An 18,494-nucleotide genomic window follows, 5' to 3' on the forward strand; every position below is an offset into this window, starting at 1 on the left:
GCTTGGACAACTGCAGCAGCCTCTCCTCTGGCCTCTCTGCCTCCACCCTCACCTCCTTTACCTTGGTCCACACACAGTGGTCAGGGTGATGGCTTTTAAAACAAAGTCAGATCATCTCCCTCCTAAGCCTCCTCATCCAACCGGGAGTAAAACCCTGAGTCCTAACAGCTACAGGCCCTAGACCCCTGGCTTCCCCTCCAGATCCTCAGTTCTGCTTTGCAATTCTGAAATCCACAAAGCTCTAAAAATATCAAAAGATTTTCAAAACCCATTTGCTGGCAAAACCTGTCCCGAACCAACATGAAGCTATTTATAGTTTGTATTTATCGTCCTTGGTGTGGACATTCATGTTTCCATGCAGGTACATTCACGTGGTAGATGATGGGGCGCTGCCTCTACTCTGCTGGGGTGAATGTCGGGGGCCTTCCCTAAAGGTGCAAAGTCTGGATTAGTCACCCATCTGCTGCATGGGCCACAGCTAAGGTACGTGGGCCTGCACCTCCTGATCTCATCCCTTCCTGTCCCTTCACTCCTTCTGCTCCAACGGCTGGCCTCCCGTATCCTCCCGGTATCCTGCCCACCTTGGGCCTTTGCCTCGCCTGCTCTCTCGCCCAGCAGGTGTCCCCTCACAGGTCCCCAGCTCCAGGTCCCTGCTCATATGTCCTCTTCAGAGGAGGCCCTGCCCCTGCCCTCCCTGCCCCGCAGTCTCCATCCCCTTGCTGTGTTTGATTCGTCACCACCTGACGGGGCATTATACTGTTTTGCCTCCAGGCTTACTGCCTGCTTCTCTCACTGGCATCTGAGCCTCATGAAGGCCCAGACTGACTCTTGTTCACTGCTGTATCCTGAGTGCTCAGAACAGAGCTGGTGCACAGTAGAGACTCAGCAAAAATCACCGATAATGTGAACCAACAAACTAATGCACCATCTGTGATGTCATGTCATCGGCTTAGCTTCTGACCAGGTCACGGGCTTCAGGAGGGCACAGATGCTTCTATCCCACTCATGCCAGCATTGCCAGGGCCGTCTGTGCCAAAGCACTCAATGAATATTTAGTGAACGAAGGAAAGAGCAAAGTATACAATTTGGATTCGGGGGCAGAATGTGCAGGCGTTTTCTGCCACAGTCCAGATGGGATTTGATCAGGGTCTCACTGTCTGTGGACAGCAAGCAAGAAATCAGTGCCTCTGTGTGCAGAAATCCCCTCAAATCCCCTCATTTGAGATGGTAATTACAGATGGACCTGGTGAGAAGAGCTTATAAAGGAAAGAAATAGTTGACTGGCGCAGTGGGTGTGCAGTATGCTTTGCAGTTTGGGAGGCAAACAACAAAATAACTACAAAAGCACCCGAGCCCAGTGATGCACTTACCTTGTAGAGGAAGTGGAGCCCTTGGCTGAAAGAGAGAAGAAACAAAAGCCAGTTATTTCACCTAGAAACACACTTTGCTCACGTAACTTTGTGTGTGTGTGTGTGTGTGTGTGTGTGTGTGTGTGTGTGTGTGTGTGTGTGTGTGTAGGGGCGGAGGCAGAGGTTTACCTCCAAGGATGTTGGGAGGAATTATTGAAATCACCTCTAAACCACAGGAAACCCCGTGTCCACCCCACTGGGGTGGGCGGCCCATTATCTTCCATGGAGGAAGACCAGTGAGCTGGGCCTTCCTGCTTTCCCATCTCTGGGAATTGCCAAAGGTCAGATCCCAGAGCAGCCTTCAGCCTGGGAGGGGGCAACTGCCCTACCTCTGTCTGAGCCTCACTTCCATCCATCACACACCTTACCAGAGACCCTACAGCAAGCCTGGGTCCCCATCAGGGCCCTTCACTGCTGGAGAACAGGTTTTAGCAGGTCTGCTAGGTAGGGGAGTAAATGGGAATCCCACTTCTGCCACCGACTCGCTTGCTGTGTGACCCTCTGTGGGTCATTTTCCCTCTCTGAGCTTGGATTTCAGTGCTTTAACTCACAGGGTTGGGCTGGACATCCATTTTCATCTCACCACTTTCCAAAAAAGGATCTTGGGAGGAAAGAAAGGGTCCATCTGGCTCAGAGATTTTAAGCCTGTGATATGGGGCATCCCACAGAGAAGCCACTGGGGATCAGCCACCAGTTGACTCTCATTTTGCTGTAAAACTGTAATTAAAAAGCAACATGCACAGGCAAATGTGCTCTGCACCACATTGTAACAGGCTGGGGGCTGCCACAATGCAAGAATTCTCACTGCCACATTAACGCTTGGTGTCTGGGCAGGTACTGGATTTTTAGGTGAGTGACACCAGTTAGATGCTGCAGCTCAGCATCTAACATTTGAATGGAAGATGATGGGTTGCCAAGTGCTGGGTCATGAGTCATCTCAGGGAGTCCAGTGATGGGACCAATCATCTCCATTTTATACCAAGGACACTGGATGACTCCCTAAGGTCACACAACTGGTAAGTGATAGAGTTGAAATTAGGATATTTCACTGTGAGTATGAGGTAGAGGATGGCAGATACCTCCAGGGACCAATGAGGGAGAAGGGGTGTCTCATTAGGATGGAGGTGAAGTGCAGAGTGGTCTCAAACAAAGTCCCTGGAGACCCACTGTCCAGGTGTGAATCCTGGTCTTAGCACTCACCAGTTGCGAGACCCTGAGCAAGTTTTATAACTTTCCCATGCCTCAGTTTCCTCATCTGTAAAGTGGGGTTAGGTCTGTGAACAGTGCCTGGCACATCAGAAGGTCTGACTGAGGGCCAGTTGTCACTGTCTCTAGAGCCTATGTGTGAGAGCTGGGCTCTGCACACAAGCAGACGCACCACTCAGGGCTGGGTGGCCTTCACCAGCATCTGCAGTTCTCCAACCCCCCTCCCCCTCCAGAACACTGGGTCACTGATGCCCAGGCCCATGGTAATGAGCTCACATGTGCCGGAGCCTGACGTGGTGGCCAGGGATGAGGCTCCAAAGGGGACTGGGACACTAGTGGACACCGTGAACGCTCCATCCAAGGGCTGGCTTGTCACTCTTGGTGGGCAACGGACCCTGCTTCCCCACCTGAGGAGGAGTCCTTCCTGTGCGGGGGCGCCAGGAATGTTAGGGAAACCACCCTGTAGATCAACTGGCATCATTCTGGATTCCAGAGATGCGGGCCCTGACGCCAGCCCTCCTGGACGGGAGCTGGAGGCTCAGGCAGTGTCTCAGAGCTGAGTCCCTCCAGCCAGCCCAGCGGGGAGGGAAACTTGGGGACCAGAGGAAAGGGGGTGCAGGAGGGGTGCGTGGCTGATGCACAACACACCCGTTGAGCTCTGCCTGGAGGTCTGGGTGCAGAAGCACAGCTCGGGACCACACTTTGCACCTTATAAGCTGCAGCACGTGGTGGGTCAAAACCAGCATTTTTAAAAGAATATAGTATAAAATATGACAAAAAGGAAAATATCAGAGTTCCAATTTTATAGATGGGGTGTGTGTGCATTGGGTTGAGACATGAAATGTATTTCTATCACTTGTAACCAAAAAAGTTTCAGAAACACTGGCTTAAAATAGTCTCCTTCAAGAGTGGGAAAGAGAACATGTATCCTTTTAGGTCTGAGAATGTGTCAGAGCTGCTGTTTCACACGAGCTTATTTGTTTCATAACTAGCCTCCAAGGCAGGCACTGCCACACCCATTCTACAGGTGAGGAAATGGAGGCCAAATTGTTCAGAGCATAAAACAAGGGTCTGGAACCCTAGTTTGTCTGACTGTAGAGTCAGAGGTCTGGCTACAGCAACAACTACACACACACACACACACACACACACACACACACACACACACACACGTGCTTGCCCACGCACATGCATGAGCATGCAAACAAGGGGACGATGTCCTGGATTTGAACTTATACCCTCCTGCTGCAGTCCAAGGCCACACACCTTGCCACAGTGAAGGGAGCTTTCCAGGGAGGTGGCTCGTGTTTCCAGCTCATGTACAATACTGACGACAGGAGTTAACATTTATTGAGCACTTGCTGTGTGCTGGGCATCTTACTAACATTGTACCCACAGTCAGCCATTTAATCCTCCCAACGGGCTCAGAAGTAAGTTGTGGTATTATCCCCACTCCCTTCTAGCCTCCTGCCAGGGTGCCGGGCATGTAACCTGGACAGGTAAGGGGAAAGCAGAAGTCTGCCCGGGGCTCCTGGGAAACACTGTTTCCTCCCTGAGGTCCTCTTGACACCCTCGCATCTCCCTGCTTGCCACCTTGGTAGTGGTCCCATGAGGATGTGAGGCCTGGAGCAGTGATGGCTGCGGGGGTGCTGACCCACCCAGATTCCAGCCTGGTGAAGGGCCCACACAGCCATGGCACTGTTACCTTTGGACTTCTTGTTACCGGGAGTAACTGGACATCTTTGTGGCTTAAACTGCATGAGGTCTCCCCCTCTGGGAAGGACAGTCCAGGGGCAAACTCATGAGGAGGAACTAAGAGATGCACCCACCTTTCTTCTGTCTGATTCGTAGGAGGTAGAGGGCGGCGATCATCAGGGCCACCAGCAGGGCACACACTACGCCCACCACGATGAAGATACTGTTCCAGTTGTCAGCCTTGTCTAGGACCACACAAAATAGAGGCTTCTTGTAGGAAAATTTAAAACAAAAAAAAAGGAAAACCCACTGCCCCTATTCACCATGAGGCAGGCTTCATTAATGGAAAACATCTGGCTCAGACATTTCAGGCCACATGGGCACGTCCATGGGTCTGCACACACCTCTCCTCATGGATTACCCACCGGCAGTGCAAAAACCGTGCTGAGGTAACAGGGGGGAAACGCTGTCGTCAGCCTCGGACAGGCCCAGCTGCAGGGCATGGGCGGGAATCTCCCTCCCGAGGAACAGACATATGTTCCTCCTCATCTAAGTGAGCCGTGGGGCGGCCACACAGGGAGCTCCTAATCATAGCTGGGGCATCACACAGCGCAGGGGGCAGGGGTGGCGAGGAGTGCTGGACGTGCGTCTGGACATGCAGAGCCCCGAGACTGTGCCCTGGTCCGTGCCCAGGGCCTGGGCCTAGGAGTGCTGAGCCCAGGACATGGGACACGGAGACAGGGCAGGGGTGGCACCGGGCACAGGCAGGGGACCCCACATGAGGGCACAGTGGGAGGCCAGGAGCAGGTCTCAGACACGTGCGTTCAAATCATTGCCCTCTGTGGTGTGACCTTGAGCAGGTCATTTAAGCCCCCCTCACACACTGGCTTATGTTACTGAGGCCAATAGTAATCTCTACCTCATTGGATAGCTCTGAGGATTACCTCACTAACTAAACCAGCTCGCACATCAACCAGCTAATTCACTCTTTCGTCATTTCTAAAAGTATTTCTTGAGTGTCTACTGCATACCCAGCACTGAAGCTATAATGCTGCGACAGTTATGGTCCTAGCAGCTGAGACTCAAAGCTGGGGGATCACCAGGGTCACCTCCCTCAACATTGCCAGAAGCAGGCAGAGCAGCCCAGAGACGGGCACTGACTTGTCCAAGCTCCCCAGCAAGACTGTGACAGGCGGAGTGGATCCACACAACCTGTCTCCAGGGGCAGGGCTCATCCTGTGAAAACCAGCCACTGGTGGCACCAAAGGGCACCGTGACAGGCCCAAGGCTTCTTTAGAGCTGTTTCCTTCAAGGATGCACGAAGGAAGGAAATGGACTCTATTCTAATCCATTCAAAGGGTCGCTACATACAAGTGTACAGGTGATGGAACATTCCACAGTGGTACCAAAACGCCAACTAGGTGCTGCCGTTTTGAAGAAAGAAGGGAGACACATCGACAACAGGTTGGATGGGGGCTGACACCTTTCACTCTCCCAGAAGGGTGGCAGCATCACCATCACCTTAAATGGGCCTAGAAATGTTCCCTGGGAATCGTCCCACAGAAATAGCTGTGCATGTAACAGAATGTGTACAAGGACATTTAGTGCAGCACTGATTTTACTTGAGATAAGCCACAGACACCCTGAAGCCCCCAATCCTACTCCCAGTGGGGCACCCTTGCAATGGCAGCCAGGGAGACAAGGCCCAGGTAAGAAAGAGCAAGCCGGAGGGAGGAGGGCGGACATGGAATGGTGAAAACAATTACTGTTAGTGAAAGAAAGCAAGAGGTAGGACGCTATGGACTGGACGATCTCTCTCCTTCCCTACTTTCTTTCTTTCATGGATATTTATGTCAAAAGATCTGTAAAGAATATACCAAACTCTAACAAGTGGTCACTCTTGGGGGTGTGGGGTTTGGGGGCGGGAACTCACTCTAAAGTTCTACTTTACATCTATTCATTTCTAGATTGTTCTATAAAAAGCATGAATTACTACCTTTAATATTAAATAAAAAAGGTAAAGAACTGGGTCAGTTGGATTGGAGGCCTCACCAATACGTTCATCTGCATCCTGGTTCTTCTGGGGAGCAGAGGCCTCCAGGGTGTGGTTTTTGGTGACCGCCGGCTGTCCGTCATGCTCCACCTGGCAGGTGAGCAGCACAGCCTCCCTGTGGGCAGATGAGTTCACCAGGAGCGAGCTCGTCCGGTTAAAGGTCCCGTCCTTGTTCTCTATGAGGGTCGAGGCCATGTCCATTCGGGACACATTTCCGTTCTCCAACCAGGTCAGCTGTAGGCGCTGGGGGTAGAACTTGTTCACCTGGCAGGTGACATTCACCTGGTTCCCCACCCTGGGGTGTTGGGTAATCGTCAAGGTAGGCGGAACTGAAACAGCACAGGCAGAAGCTCTGACCTTATGGAACCAACAGGTCACAGGAGAGGGGCTGGATAACAGCTTCCAGCACAGCAAGGGAGTCACCAGAGGACAGAGCCAGGCATGCAGCAGGCGCTCAAACACCGGGGGTGTCTTTGCATAGAAATGAAATCATAAGCACACTGCAGGGCACACAGTAGGTGCTCGAGAACTGGGCTCCTAGTAGGTTAATGATGTGTGTCATCTACAAGCACAGCCCCTGGCATGCAGTTGGAATATAATAACTGCAGCAAAATATACGAGATCGCCAAGCACATAGGGGCCTGGCTTATAGTAGGTGCTCAGTAGTTGGAGAAACTATCGATAAAGTAAAGGAAACTACTCAGCACAGTGCTTGGCACACGATGGGTGTCCACCTGGCAGCTGCCGTTAAAACGGTAGTTAGTGACCAGCTCATCTAGGAGCCTGGTGATGGGGCAGGACTGTCAGGAAGTAGAATCCAGGCAATTTGAGGCCTGGAGCAAAAAGCAGGGAGGAGGAAGGGGCTGGGGCCTTGAGGGCAGGTGCGGGCTTAGGCTGGCGTGAGGGGCTTCTACCTCGGATGGTCTCAGACAAGTTGGCTGTCCCACGAAGAGGAGGGTCTCCCTGCAGGGTGATGTGGGTCACCTCGCAGATGACCTGGGAGCGAACATCCCCCGGGGCCAGCACCACCTTGGTTGTGCTGGAGATGCTGTAGGAAACGTTGTTTCCCTCTGGTTCCACGTCGGTCTGGGAGGCTGAGAGCTCATTGCCATTTTTGAACCATTTCAGGGAGATGTTTCTGGGGGAGAACCCGTGGGATTTGCAGGTGAAGCTCACTGTCTGCTCAGGTGTGACCCTCACTGTGGGGCCTGATACCACAGGAGGAGAGGGTTTGGCTACAAAAGGAACATTTATAAATGATGAACATGATTGTAATTATCATCACTAATGATAAAAATGTGACGCAGTTAAGAACCACCACACATATTATGTTTTAAATTCTTCAAATAGTTCTGGGAGGGCAGTGTCATCATCCTTATCTGACAGAGGAGACACACAGGTTCCCAGAGGTGACTCTGAGTCAGGGGCAGGGCTGACATCGAATTCCAGGCCTGAGTTCAAAGTCCACCTTCTTACATCTGCCAGGTGATTTCCCACCAGTTTGGGCAAAGGAACAAAAGTACTGATTGGTCTCACTCTCCTATTAACTGTTCCTAGCTGGGCTCCCCCTGGAAAACTTAGGTAAGTTCGGAGAAGTGTTCACAGAAGTAAATGCAGGGGAAGCGGGGTCATAGCGGGACCACATGGAAGCTGAGCCAGGCTGACCGTCCAACGAGAGCTGTGGCCATGGCACCTCCCAGCTCCTCGTCTGTGAAAGGGGACAGCAGGCATTACCCTTCCCGGGCTGCAGTGAGGGTTAAATCAGGCAGTGGGAGCATTTTTGCTATGAGTAAAACACAAGATGATTCTCAAAATTAAACAAACACAGATCCCTCTTTAACCCAGACTGTATTTATATCCCTTCAGGTATCTATGAATTTACTGCATAGTTTTCATTCTTTCCATAAATATTCCAGTAGGACTAATGTGCCAATCCTTGAATTTGAAAGGAAAGGAGCAAAGGGATGTTTTTCGAATCTGGGTTCCTCTCCTGGTCAGTTTTAGGTTGAAACAAAGATCATTGAGTGCTAAGAAACCAAAGGCGGTTAATTTCTTAATTGTTATTAAATCAGGAGAGACATAGACACAGGCCTATGAAGCAGCAGAAGCACCTCTTGTGTCCTGAAAATGTACACAAATCAGCAAATCAAAAGTGAGGGCAGGTGCTTCCCTAGTGGCGCAGTGGTTAAGAATCCGCCTGCCAATGCAGGGGACACGGGTTCGAGCCCTGGGCCGGGAAGATACCACATGCTGCGGAGCAACTAGGCCCATGAGCCACAACTACTGAGCTTGCACGTCTGGAGCCTGTGCTCCGCAACAAGAGAGGCCGCGATAGTGAGAGGCCTGCACACTGCGATGAAGAGTGGCCCCCGCTCGCCTCAACTAGAGAAAGCCCTCGCACAGAAACGAAGACCCGGCACAGCCATAAATAAATTTATATATATAAAAAAAAGTGAGGGCAGTTTCTCCCTGTAGAAGGGTCCTCTAGGGTGTCTCCAAATTGTTCGTTATTACGTAACACCTCCTGTAAAAGTTGGCAGACAGCAACTATTATAAATATTTGCATTTGTAAATATTTAACCTGCTTCCTAAAACTCATCAGACATTTTGAGGACATAGCAAGGAGGTGTTACTTGAATAAATCAAGTCATAGAAACACCAGCATCCTGGACGTAAGTAAAGGGAGCAGACACTGTGATCAGTTAGCACTTATAGAGAGTTTTGGGGAGCCTGGTGCTCGGCTGATTCCTCCAGGAACCTCAGCTCTCTCATTCCCCACATCAGTCCTGAGAGGGAAGCTTGAGAGTGGCCCCATTTATGGGATGAGGCTCAGGGAGGATGCAGCTGGCCAAGGACACCCAGCGAGGAAAGGTCAGAGCTCATCTCACTGCCCACAGGACTGACTGATTTTAGGGTCTCTGATCTTTACTTAAGCCTCAGTGTCTGATTCTAGACAAAGTGGATAAAGCACCACTTGGTAAGATGAGTGAGGATGTATGTAAAACACAGAGCCTGGCATATAGTTGCTTAATCAATAATACAATAACATCTTAATCATAAGATCTGGTCATTCCTAGGTCTGAAACTATGTATTTATTCTCTAAGTAAGAAGGCAAAACAAAAGTATTATGGAAAAAACAAGAAAAGTCTCAAATCTTGTTCCCTGCAGCTGCCATGAAAAATCCACATGAATAAAGGAGCAGGAAACCACCAAATTATGATTCTCTCCCCCTTTTTAAAAATAATCCCCTCAGGGAAAAATTTGGGGAAACCGGCTTTCAAAACACACAAGGGATCATAGGCATTTTCCTGCAGGTCAGCCCTTTACAGAAGCTGGAAGCATTCTGAAAGGAGGGAACACGTTAGACTTGGTCAGTGTCACTGTGGTGTACTGGCAGGAGGGCTCTGGGCTGAGCAGAGAGGGTCTACAGGGATTCTAGCACCTGTTTACACACACACACACACACACGTGTTTAAAATATGGGAAAGTTTCCCCAGAGATGAAGCTCGGGTCTGAACAGGGTGGTCTGAGTGCACAGGAAGCCCCTCTCAGCCCAGATGAGCTCACCGGGGAGGTGTCTCTGCTTCTCCACTCAGGCTGACTTCTTTGGGCCTCCTAAAAGCTGTCCCTGTCCTGGACTATTCTGAAGCACCCACACCCGGAAGAAGTGTTCTTACAACTCAGGCACCACGGGGGACCCACCTTTGTCAGGGAAAAACCACAGCCTTCCCTCTGTGACCTCAGAGAACATGTAGATCAGGGCTCCTCTGTCCTGGCTGGGCACCAGTATCCTCTGCAGGAGTTAAAACACTCACCTGCCCAGGCCCACATCTGGCCAATTAAATCAGAATTTCTAGGGTGGGGATAGGGTCACGGGAGCTCTTCCCTGTCTCCCAGGTGATTCAAATGAGCAGCTGAGGTTGAAAGGCACCCAGCCCCACCCCAACTCCAGTTGTACTTAGTCCTGGAGGGAAAGTGACCCATCCGAGGTCCTCTGGCTCCAGCACATCAGAGCTCTCGTTGGTGGAACACGTTCCGGGTGCCAGGCTCTGCTCTAAGCTCTTGACATGTATCCTTCATTCAGTCCCTGCAGCAGCTCTGTAAGGGCGGTGCTGTCACTGATGGACGAGGACACTGAGCCCCAGTGTGGGGAGGGACTTGTCAGAGGTCCCAGAGCCGGGACGGGGCAGAGCTGGGATGGAGGCCCAGGCAGGGGGGGCTCGGCCCAGGCTCTCAACTGCTGTGCACTGAGCTCAGTGACACCCAGTCCACCCCATCCAGGGCTTCCTAGATCCTCTTCAGTCATCACAGACCCCTGAAAGGCAGCGTGATTACCACCATTGCACAGATGGGGAAACTGAGGACTAGAGGGAACTGAGATATGCCCAAGATCACACAGCCTGGGAGGCCAGCACCATCGCTCCCTGAGGGGCTGTCCTGTCACCAGGTCGTTGTACCCTCAGGACATAATGCAAAGGCTGTGTGATTATCCTCTTTCTACACGTGAGGAAATGGGGCCCAGTACAGGGAACTGGGTCACAGCCTTGAAAAAACACCTCGACTGGGGGGCCCCTACTCTGTGCTGGTGATTTAGACAGAGCACCTCAAATCCTTCCAACTCTCCTGAAAGGAGACCATGATGATCACCATTTTACAGATGAGAAAACTGAGGCTGAGAGAAATGAAGGGACTGTCTCCTCACCTGCCCACTGTGCCCCAGAAGTGTTTCCTGTCACCTCCAAGCTTTCATGGCCATCAGCAGAGCAAGCGCCCCACCTTCACAAGCCCCACGCTGACCACCACCCTCCCCTTTTCCCTCTGAGATTCTTGACTTCAAGCAACTACAGGGAGGAGTGGCCTCTGAGTGCCCAGGCCTGGGGACCCTGTAGCAACAAGGGAAGACATGGGCCCCTGACACCTGAGTCTAGAATACGAACCCTTGCTCACACGGGGCCCCCAGCGCCCTCTAGGGAGCACCTCCCCCTCCTCATCCTCGGCCTGCAGAGCCAGGAATGGGCGTGCATGGTGCTGCTGGGACTGCACTGGCCCCTCTCTGTGCTGTCCACGCTACCCTTCCCGGAGCTGCTCCCCCATGAGGCCTAGTGAAGAAGCAAGATCGCAACAACGGAGAGAAAAACTCCTGGTGCTTTTAAGTGTGCTGAGCCCTGCATTTTAGGAACATTCAGCACATCATGAGACACTGTAGTATCTGTCTGATCTGGTTGTAAAGGTAGTCCTGCCTCTCACACGGGACTTCTTCTCATAGTTATTACTGAAGAACAGAACAATACAGGATTTTATAGGAGAGGGTTGAAGCTGTCTCTAAACTTTGACAAGCACAGTGAGGGTGCAGAGAGCAGGGTGTGAGTCAGGACGCTGGGGGTTCAGTCTTGGCTCCCCTACCTGCTCACCAGCCACATCCCTTTCTGAGCCTCAGTGTCCTTATCTGTAGAAGGGAAAACAGACAGCCCTTCCTTCTGAGCACTGGTTATAGGGAGAAAAGGCCATGTGGAAGAGTCAGCGTCTGTCAGGCTGCTGTTCCCTGGTCCCCTCCCCTCGCTCCCTTCTCATCCAGGGAATCCTCTGGGCAGGCGGCCTGGGGACGAGGACGAGCAGCCTCCTGGGAGGCAGCAGATCTGAGTGGCGGTGGAGCCACTTACTAGCTGTGATTGGCTGAGCAAGGAACCACCAGCTGGGAAGTTTAGTAATAGCTGCAAAGTCAGGATAAAGGCACCTTCCCTACGTCCAGGGGTAATGGGGAGATTCGATTGCTACCACATCTAGGAGGGAAATTTGGCAATATCCACACGAATTAAAATACACATAGTCCATGATCTAGCAAGGCCACTTCCAGCGGGCATCTCCCACTTGAGTACAGTGATGCAGGACAAGATTATCCACTGCAGTGCTGTTCTGATATCCGAAGTTTGGGAACAATTTGATATTTGTCAACAAAAGACTGACAGACGCTGTCTCCATATGCTGAGTGCTTTGCAGCTGTTGAAACACTGGGCAGCTCCAGGTGCTGATATGGGATGAGGGATTTGTGGCTAAAAATAGGGAGAGGTTCCCAGTCACCTTGGGCCTCAGGGCCTGAATGTGAGGGGCATTCTGAACCTTGGGGAAACCTATGTAAAGGCTCCCTGTTCAATGGTTAATTCAAGGACCTTCAACCTTGTCCCCTCTATGTGCCAGGCTCTTCCATGAAACCAGTTCCAATGGTGGTGCAGGAAGGAGTCTGGCCTGGAAACAGATTGGGTTCTGGAAGGATTCCCTCACTGACCATGTGACTGTGGTCTAGGTCCCTGTCACGTCTTGGCCTCAGGCTCCCCATGTGTACGTTGTGGGTTGCACTGGATGGTGTATAAGGTCCTCCCTGTGTCACAGTCCAGGATTCAGGAGTTAGGAAGAGGATCCAGGGTTCTTGAGAGAAAACTCTAAATGAGCGCCTTTGCTACCTCAATGGGGCAGCCCCTAAGTCACCCACATGGGGAACCTCTTCCCTGGGGAGGGACATTCTGAGATGACCCAGCTCTGCTGGGAGCCTTCAGTGACTATGTGAGTCGGTCCCTGAATCACAGGAGGGTTTTCCCAACAGACCCCCAGGAAACACTCAACCTCTGGGCATCTCCTCTAGCCCGGGCCGTCAGAGTAAACACAGAACCTATGCCTCTAGGAATTTCTTCTCAGTGTGATGTTTCTGAAGAGGAAATAAAGAAACCCTGCCCTGGATAGACTTCTCTTTGGAAGGGGAGAGAACATAAGTTCCACGGGAGAAGAGCCTTGTCTGCTTTGTTCACTGCTGCTTCCACAACATCTGGAGCAGGGCCTGGCACACAGTAGGTGCTCGATAGGTGCTGAATAAAGACAAGACTCAGCCACATTGAGGGGAGCACTCTCTGGAGGCAGGAGGTGATACCTGGGCTGTGACGGGGCAAGTCGCTCAGACCTTCAGTTCCCTCAGCCCTGGAACCAAAGGGCTAGACGGGATGGAAAAGGCAAGGGCTGTGGAGCCAGGCAGACTGGGGTTCCAGACTTTTCCCAGCTTTCCCAGTTGTGGGGCCTTTAGCAAGTAGCATGACCTCTGCAGGCCTCAGTCTCCCTGATCTGTAGAAGGGAGTGAAATCAGATCATGATATAAACACCCACTGCTGCACTTGATCCTTTTTTTTTTTCTTTTTTCTCAAAGGGTGGAGGGCATTCTTGTTGACTTGTTGTCACAGACCAGGGGGACAAAAGAGACCCAGGCCATACTCACCACTCACAGTGAGATGAGTGCCTGGTCCAGACTTAAACTCCACGTCAGGGCTTCCTCTCTTGACCTTCACACAGTAGTACATACCGGTGTCTGCTGGCGTGATGTTACTGATGCGGATGGAAAAGTCCATGTTGTTTCTCCTTGTAGTATCTGCAACAGTTGTTACTCGAGGGAAGGGGACTCCGCTGACACTGTAGATTAACTCCCGGCCTGGCCCTGTGCCCCTGAACCAATTGACGGGCCCCACGGGGAGCAGGGAGGTCACGTCGCAGCGCAGAGTGGCCGTCTCTCCTGCTGCAACTGAAACTGACCCGTCAGGCTGAATCACCTGCAGCTCGTCCTCACCTGCCACTCCTGGAGGGAAACACAATCCAGTTACTTATTCATCCTTAGGTGATCCTGTAGGTTTTCTCAAGTGTTTATCAACAACAGTTTTCATTGACTTAGTGCACCATGAGCCACACCTGAACTCAGCACCTTGCACGTGTATCACATGTAACCTGCACAATGAGCCTGTAACGTGAGACCCTAATACAAGAGAGGAAAGGGAGGCACGGAGAGCTTAAATGATGTGGCAGAGAGTAGGTTTGAGTACTTGAGCCTGCTCTGCAAGTCAGAACTGGGCTCTCAATTCAAATCTTAATTTATCAGGAATAAAGAAAGGGGCACAGTGTTCCTGAGAGGGGGAGCAGCCTGGGCAAAGGCTCAGAGGTAGGTGGCAGCATGGTGTGCGGGGGGGCTCCATAAGGAGTTTAGATTCTGTTTTGGGTCTGGCTCAGGAAGCAGGCCCTGGAAAAGTACTCAGCAGTTGGGGCTTGTCCGGGCCGTGGACTTGTGAAGTACAAGGACTTGGGTGTGAGTCCCAGCTCAAGGCTTATTGCTGTGTGACCTTGGCTATCACTCAGGCAACTGTGAAGATCCCATAGGGAGGCCTGTGAGTACGCTCGATAACTGCACACTTGATATTGCTTGATACCTTTAGTTTGGGCGGGTCCCTTTACTGCCCTCTGAGCCTCAGTCTCCTGATCTGTCAGTTACTATGGGCCCGTCTCCATGGATCTCTGGTAGGAACAAACAACATGCCTAGGCCAGGACAGTGTCAAAAAGAAGGGTCTGGTCTTTGGAGCCATCTGAACTGGTTTGAGACCTGGCTCACTTTTTATTCACCCATGACCTGATTATGCATTGCTTTAGTATCAGTTTCCTCATCTACAAGATGGGTAGACCACCCCCAGGCCTCTGCGTGTTCTGAAAAGAAAATGAGATCACACGCAGAAGTCACTTAGCACCAAGCTGGGCACAGGGGAAGCTACTGTCATCACACAATGAATAAATGAGGAGGGTCAGCTGCTCAAACTTCACTCCCACCAGATCTCGCTGATGCTCCTTCAGGCCAGGCCCAGGCTGGGTGCTGGGACACACAGGGGCTGGACCCAGGTCGGGCCTCCAGGGCTCCCAGGCTGGACAGCTGGAAGGGGTCCTAGAGGCTGGCGGTGGGGAGGGACCCGAGCCCCAAATTGGAGAGGACTGGGGCACATGAACAGGGACTCCCAGTAGAGGAGGTTGGGAGGGAGGGCGACACAGGAGGAAGATGGACAGGCCTCGTGAAGATGCTGTGAGAGGTGCTGTAGATGCTTGGAGTGAGGTGCAGCCAGGGCCTTGATTCTGAACAAGGTGTGGGGTGGGCAGAAAGGACAGATCATGAAGACCTTGGAGAAACACACACATACACACACACACAGAGACAGAGAGAGAACCACAGAGACGGGCAGAGGGAGGGGCAGACAGACAGAGATGGAGTGAGAGACTGAGAAGGAGGCGGGGGGAAAGAGAGAATAAGACAGAGACACGGAGTGGCAGCAGCCTGGCAGAGGTGCAGATGGGCCAACTGGTCTCTGCCTGGTTGCTCCACTGACCCTTGATGTGACCCTGTCCCGTCCTGACCGAGGCCACCTTGCCTTGTACATTGGACAGGGTTGCAGTTGCTGCCCCGAGCAGCCCCTCACCTCCGGCTGAGCTGGAGAGAGACCTTGTGAATTTACCCAGCCACAGACTCCTTCACTGCAGGTAAGCCCAGGGCCTCGGGACAGGCCTCTCATCCCCTTCCTGTGGTCCCAGCCCTGACTCCCATGCCAGGGATCGCCCGTTTCTCATGGTCAGTGAGTGAAAATGCAGAGTGGCAGCCTGAGGACAGCCTGACCCTCATGGTGCAGGGAAGAAACCGCTGTCTGCAGAGGACAGGGGCTTGGGGTAGAACTGTTGACCAGGTGTGTGAGAGGCACACGGAGGAGGCCCACAGGGGCAGGAAGGGACCTTGAGAGACCCCGGGCAGCATCAAGAGCTGCCATGAGCACCCAGCAGGACCATCCCCGAAGGGCTGCGTCTACAGTGGAGACTGGACTAGAAACGCCACTGGCAGGAAGCACGGGCGCTGGGGCCAGCAGGCTTGCGTGAGAGCACGGTCCACCCTCAGCCAGTTCAGCACCCGCCCTCCCTGGGCCTCCACTCCGTCACCCACGAAGTGGGGTACTGGCACCCACACCCCCGAGACAGTCATGAGGACACAGCTGGACATAAGTGCCTGCAGCACAGGTGCTGGTTAAACTTTAGTTTCTGTTCCCATTATTACCACAGATACATTATTATATACTTGATTTACTCTGGACTGTCATGTTCCCCCCAAGCAGGACGAAGGATCCACAAGGAAGTGTTTCCAGCCCCCCACCTAGAACACTGCCTGGCACACACCGGGCCCTTGATAAATACACGTTGAATGAACGCATTAATGAAGGAAGGAGGGATTTCACTTGCTCCTGGGCAAATCCTCTCCCTGAGGCTCTTTCTTCATCTGTTAAAGGGGCTGTCACAGGCAGGTCTGGGAGATGGCGAGCCTGGAGCCCGGGACTGTGCCTGGCCCATAGACACGCAGTCAATGGTGGTTATTATTATCCTTATCAATACCACCGCACAGGGCAGTGAGTCAGCAGCTGGCGAGGGAGGCGGGAGCAGAAGAGGAGGTGCGGAGCCAGGCCTGCGGCTGGGGCAGGGCTATTCTTGTGCAGCCGGAGGCCTGCAGTCACAGCCAGGAGGCCACAATAAAATCTGGAGTTGTGTGGGGCCGCCCCCCCCGCCCCGCCTTTTTTAGCTCCTCTCAAGCTCTCTCTACCAACTGCAGCCAGATTTAGGAGGCTTAATTAATTAGCTAGTGTTTATAAAGCGTTTGAAGAATTTTAAAAGTGCGACAGAAGTGCCAAATATTATTTTAATCTGCTTGTGTGTGTGTGTTTCCAGCAGAGTCGTTCCCTCGCTTGCTTGCTTTTCTTTTTCTCGGCAGGTTCTGTTCTGGGAATCGGCCTTGTTAAAAATCACTCCCGCGGTTCTGGGCCTGGGGTCATCGCGCTGGCATCACTGACAAACCCATTTCCCGCTCTCTCCTGCCCTCCTGGCAGAGAAAGCGATGGTTTAGCAGCCTCAACTGTCTCTGGGAGAGGAGGGCAGCTGGGCATCGTCACATGATGCTGGTGGGAGTGGAGAGTGGCGCATCCTTTTGGGAAAGCAGTGTGGCAGGAGGTACCACAGGTGTGAGACCTGTTCTCCAGCCCTTGCTGGGCTGTTCCATGAGGACATGACCCCGGATATGGAGTGGGGTTCCCATGTAATGATCTTGAAAAAGTTGGGAAAAAACCCAAGTGGCCAATGACAGGGGAAGGTTAAGTGAACAGTAGCCTGTCCACTAGATGGAATTACAGGCAGCCATAAAAAACCATCACTGTGAAACTGTTAGCAGTCTGGAAATTTTTGCATGGCATAATTTTAAATGATACTGTGGTTAGCAAATAAAATCTGTTTATTGCAAAGCATTTAGAGAAAACAAAAAAGTATAAAAGGAAAATAATAATCTCATAGAATACCATCAAAGATAACTGTGATCAACGTTTTGATGTTGTTAAAATATGAGTGAATAAATATGTAGAATCATACTCAGGTTACTAAGGATATGTGCAAACATTTTGCTTCATTCATTCAGGTGTTGTTATAAAAATAAAAAATTGGAAATATTCTAATTTCCAAGAAAAGGAGGCTGCTGATCCCCTGATGATGAACTCACATGATGACCAAGCCTACATGTAAGGATTATAATTATGGACACAGAAATAGACTACAAGATCAGAGTCAGTTCCTGAGTGATGTTTTCAGTGTGATCCTAAACTTCTAGTTTTGAAAAAAATGTATATCTGATATTAAAGATTAGTAGTAATTAACTGTGAGTAGTAGACTTCCAAGGGACTTTGCTTTTACGTCTTCTGTTTGTGTTACTTGTGCAATAAAAAAGCAGGAAAACTGCTTTCAGTATGATCATGACATTGTAAACTAAAACTACGTATAAATAAACAACTGCAAGGTACTATACAAAGCTATAAAACACAACCCTCTTTGGATCATGAATCTCTTTGGATCATGAATCTAATGGGTTTTTCCTTTTTTTCCTTCTATTTTGGGTATTTTCAGATTTTCTAAACTGGATGCCTATTAAAGAATATTTACAGTATCCCATTCGGTAATAAGAAAATAACAGCGCTTGGCGCAGAACAGGTGCTCAATAAACGTCTGCAGACTGACTGATCTAATCGTCTAGAGAAAAGGCCTAGAATGATTAACATCACGATGTTGAGGTAAGTTACGACTGGGAAATGGGACCAGCGTGGACCAGGGTGGACACGGGGATAGGCATATTTTCTATTTTATAGCAAATAATATATTGAAGTCTCTCTCTCTTTTTTGTAGTGAACATTTGTTGCTTTTGGAAGAATATTAAGCCATGAAATAAAACACGTAAGTTATCTAATGGAAGAAGTCAGCACAGTGGGTGGA

At 51.2% G+C, this 18,494-nt stretch overlaps 1 protein-coding gene across 1 annotated transcript in view; it reads right to left on the reverse strand.

Moving 5' to 3' along the window:
- Nucleotides 1-18,494, reverse strand: part of LOC309973307 (tyrosine-protein phosphatase non-receptor type substrate 1-like) — a 42,729-nt gene that overhangs the window by 9,964 nt on the left and 14,271 nt on the right. Inside the window, exons 3-7 of the mRNA XM_082857481.1 lie at nt 13,623-13,976; nt 7,278-7,598; nt 6,363-6,692; nt 4,445-4,555; nt 1,371-1,395 (exon numbers count right to left, since the gene is read on the reverse strand). Of these exons, the coding sequence (XP_082713607.1) occupies nt 1,371-1,395; nt 4,445-4,555; nt 6,363-6,692; nt 7,278-7,598; nt 13,623-13,976 (1,141 nt within the window). The remainder of the gene's footprint in view (nt 1-1,370; nt 1,396-4,444; nt 4,556-6,362; nt 6,693-7,277; nt 7,599-13,622; nt 13,977-18,494) is intronic.

This window comes from Leucopleurus acutus, assembly GCF_964270905.1.
Source record: "Leucopleurus acutus genome assembly, chromosome: 16".
Lineage (NCBI taxonomy): Eukaryota > Metazoa > Chordata > Mammalia > Artiodactyla > Delphinidae > Leucopleurus > Leucopleurus acutus.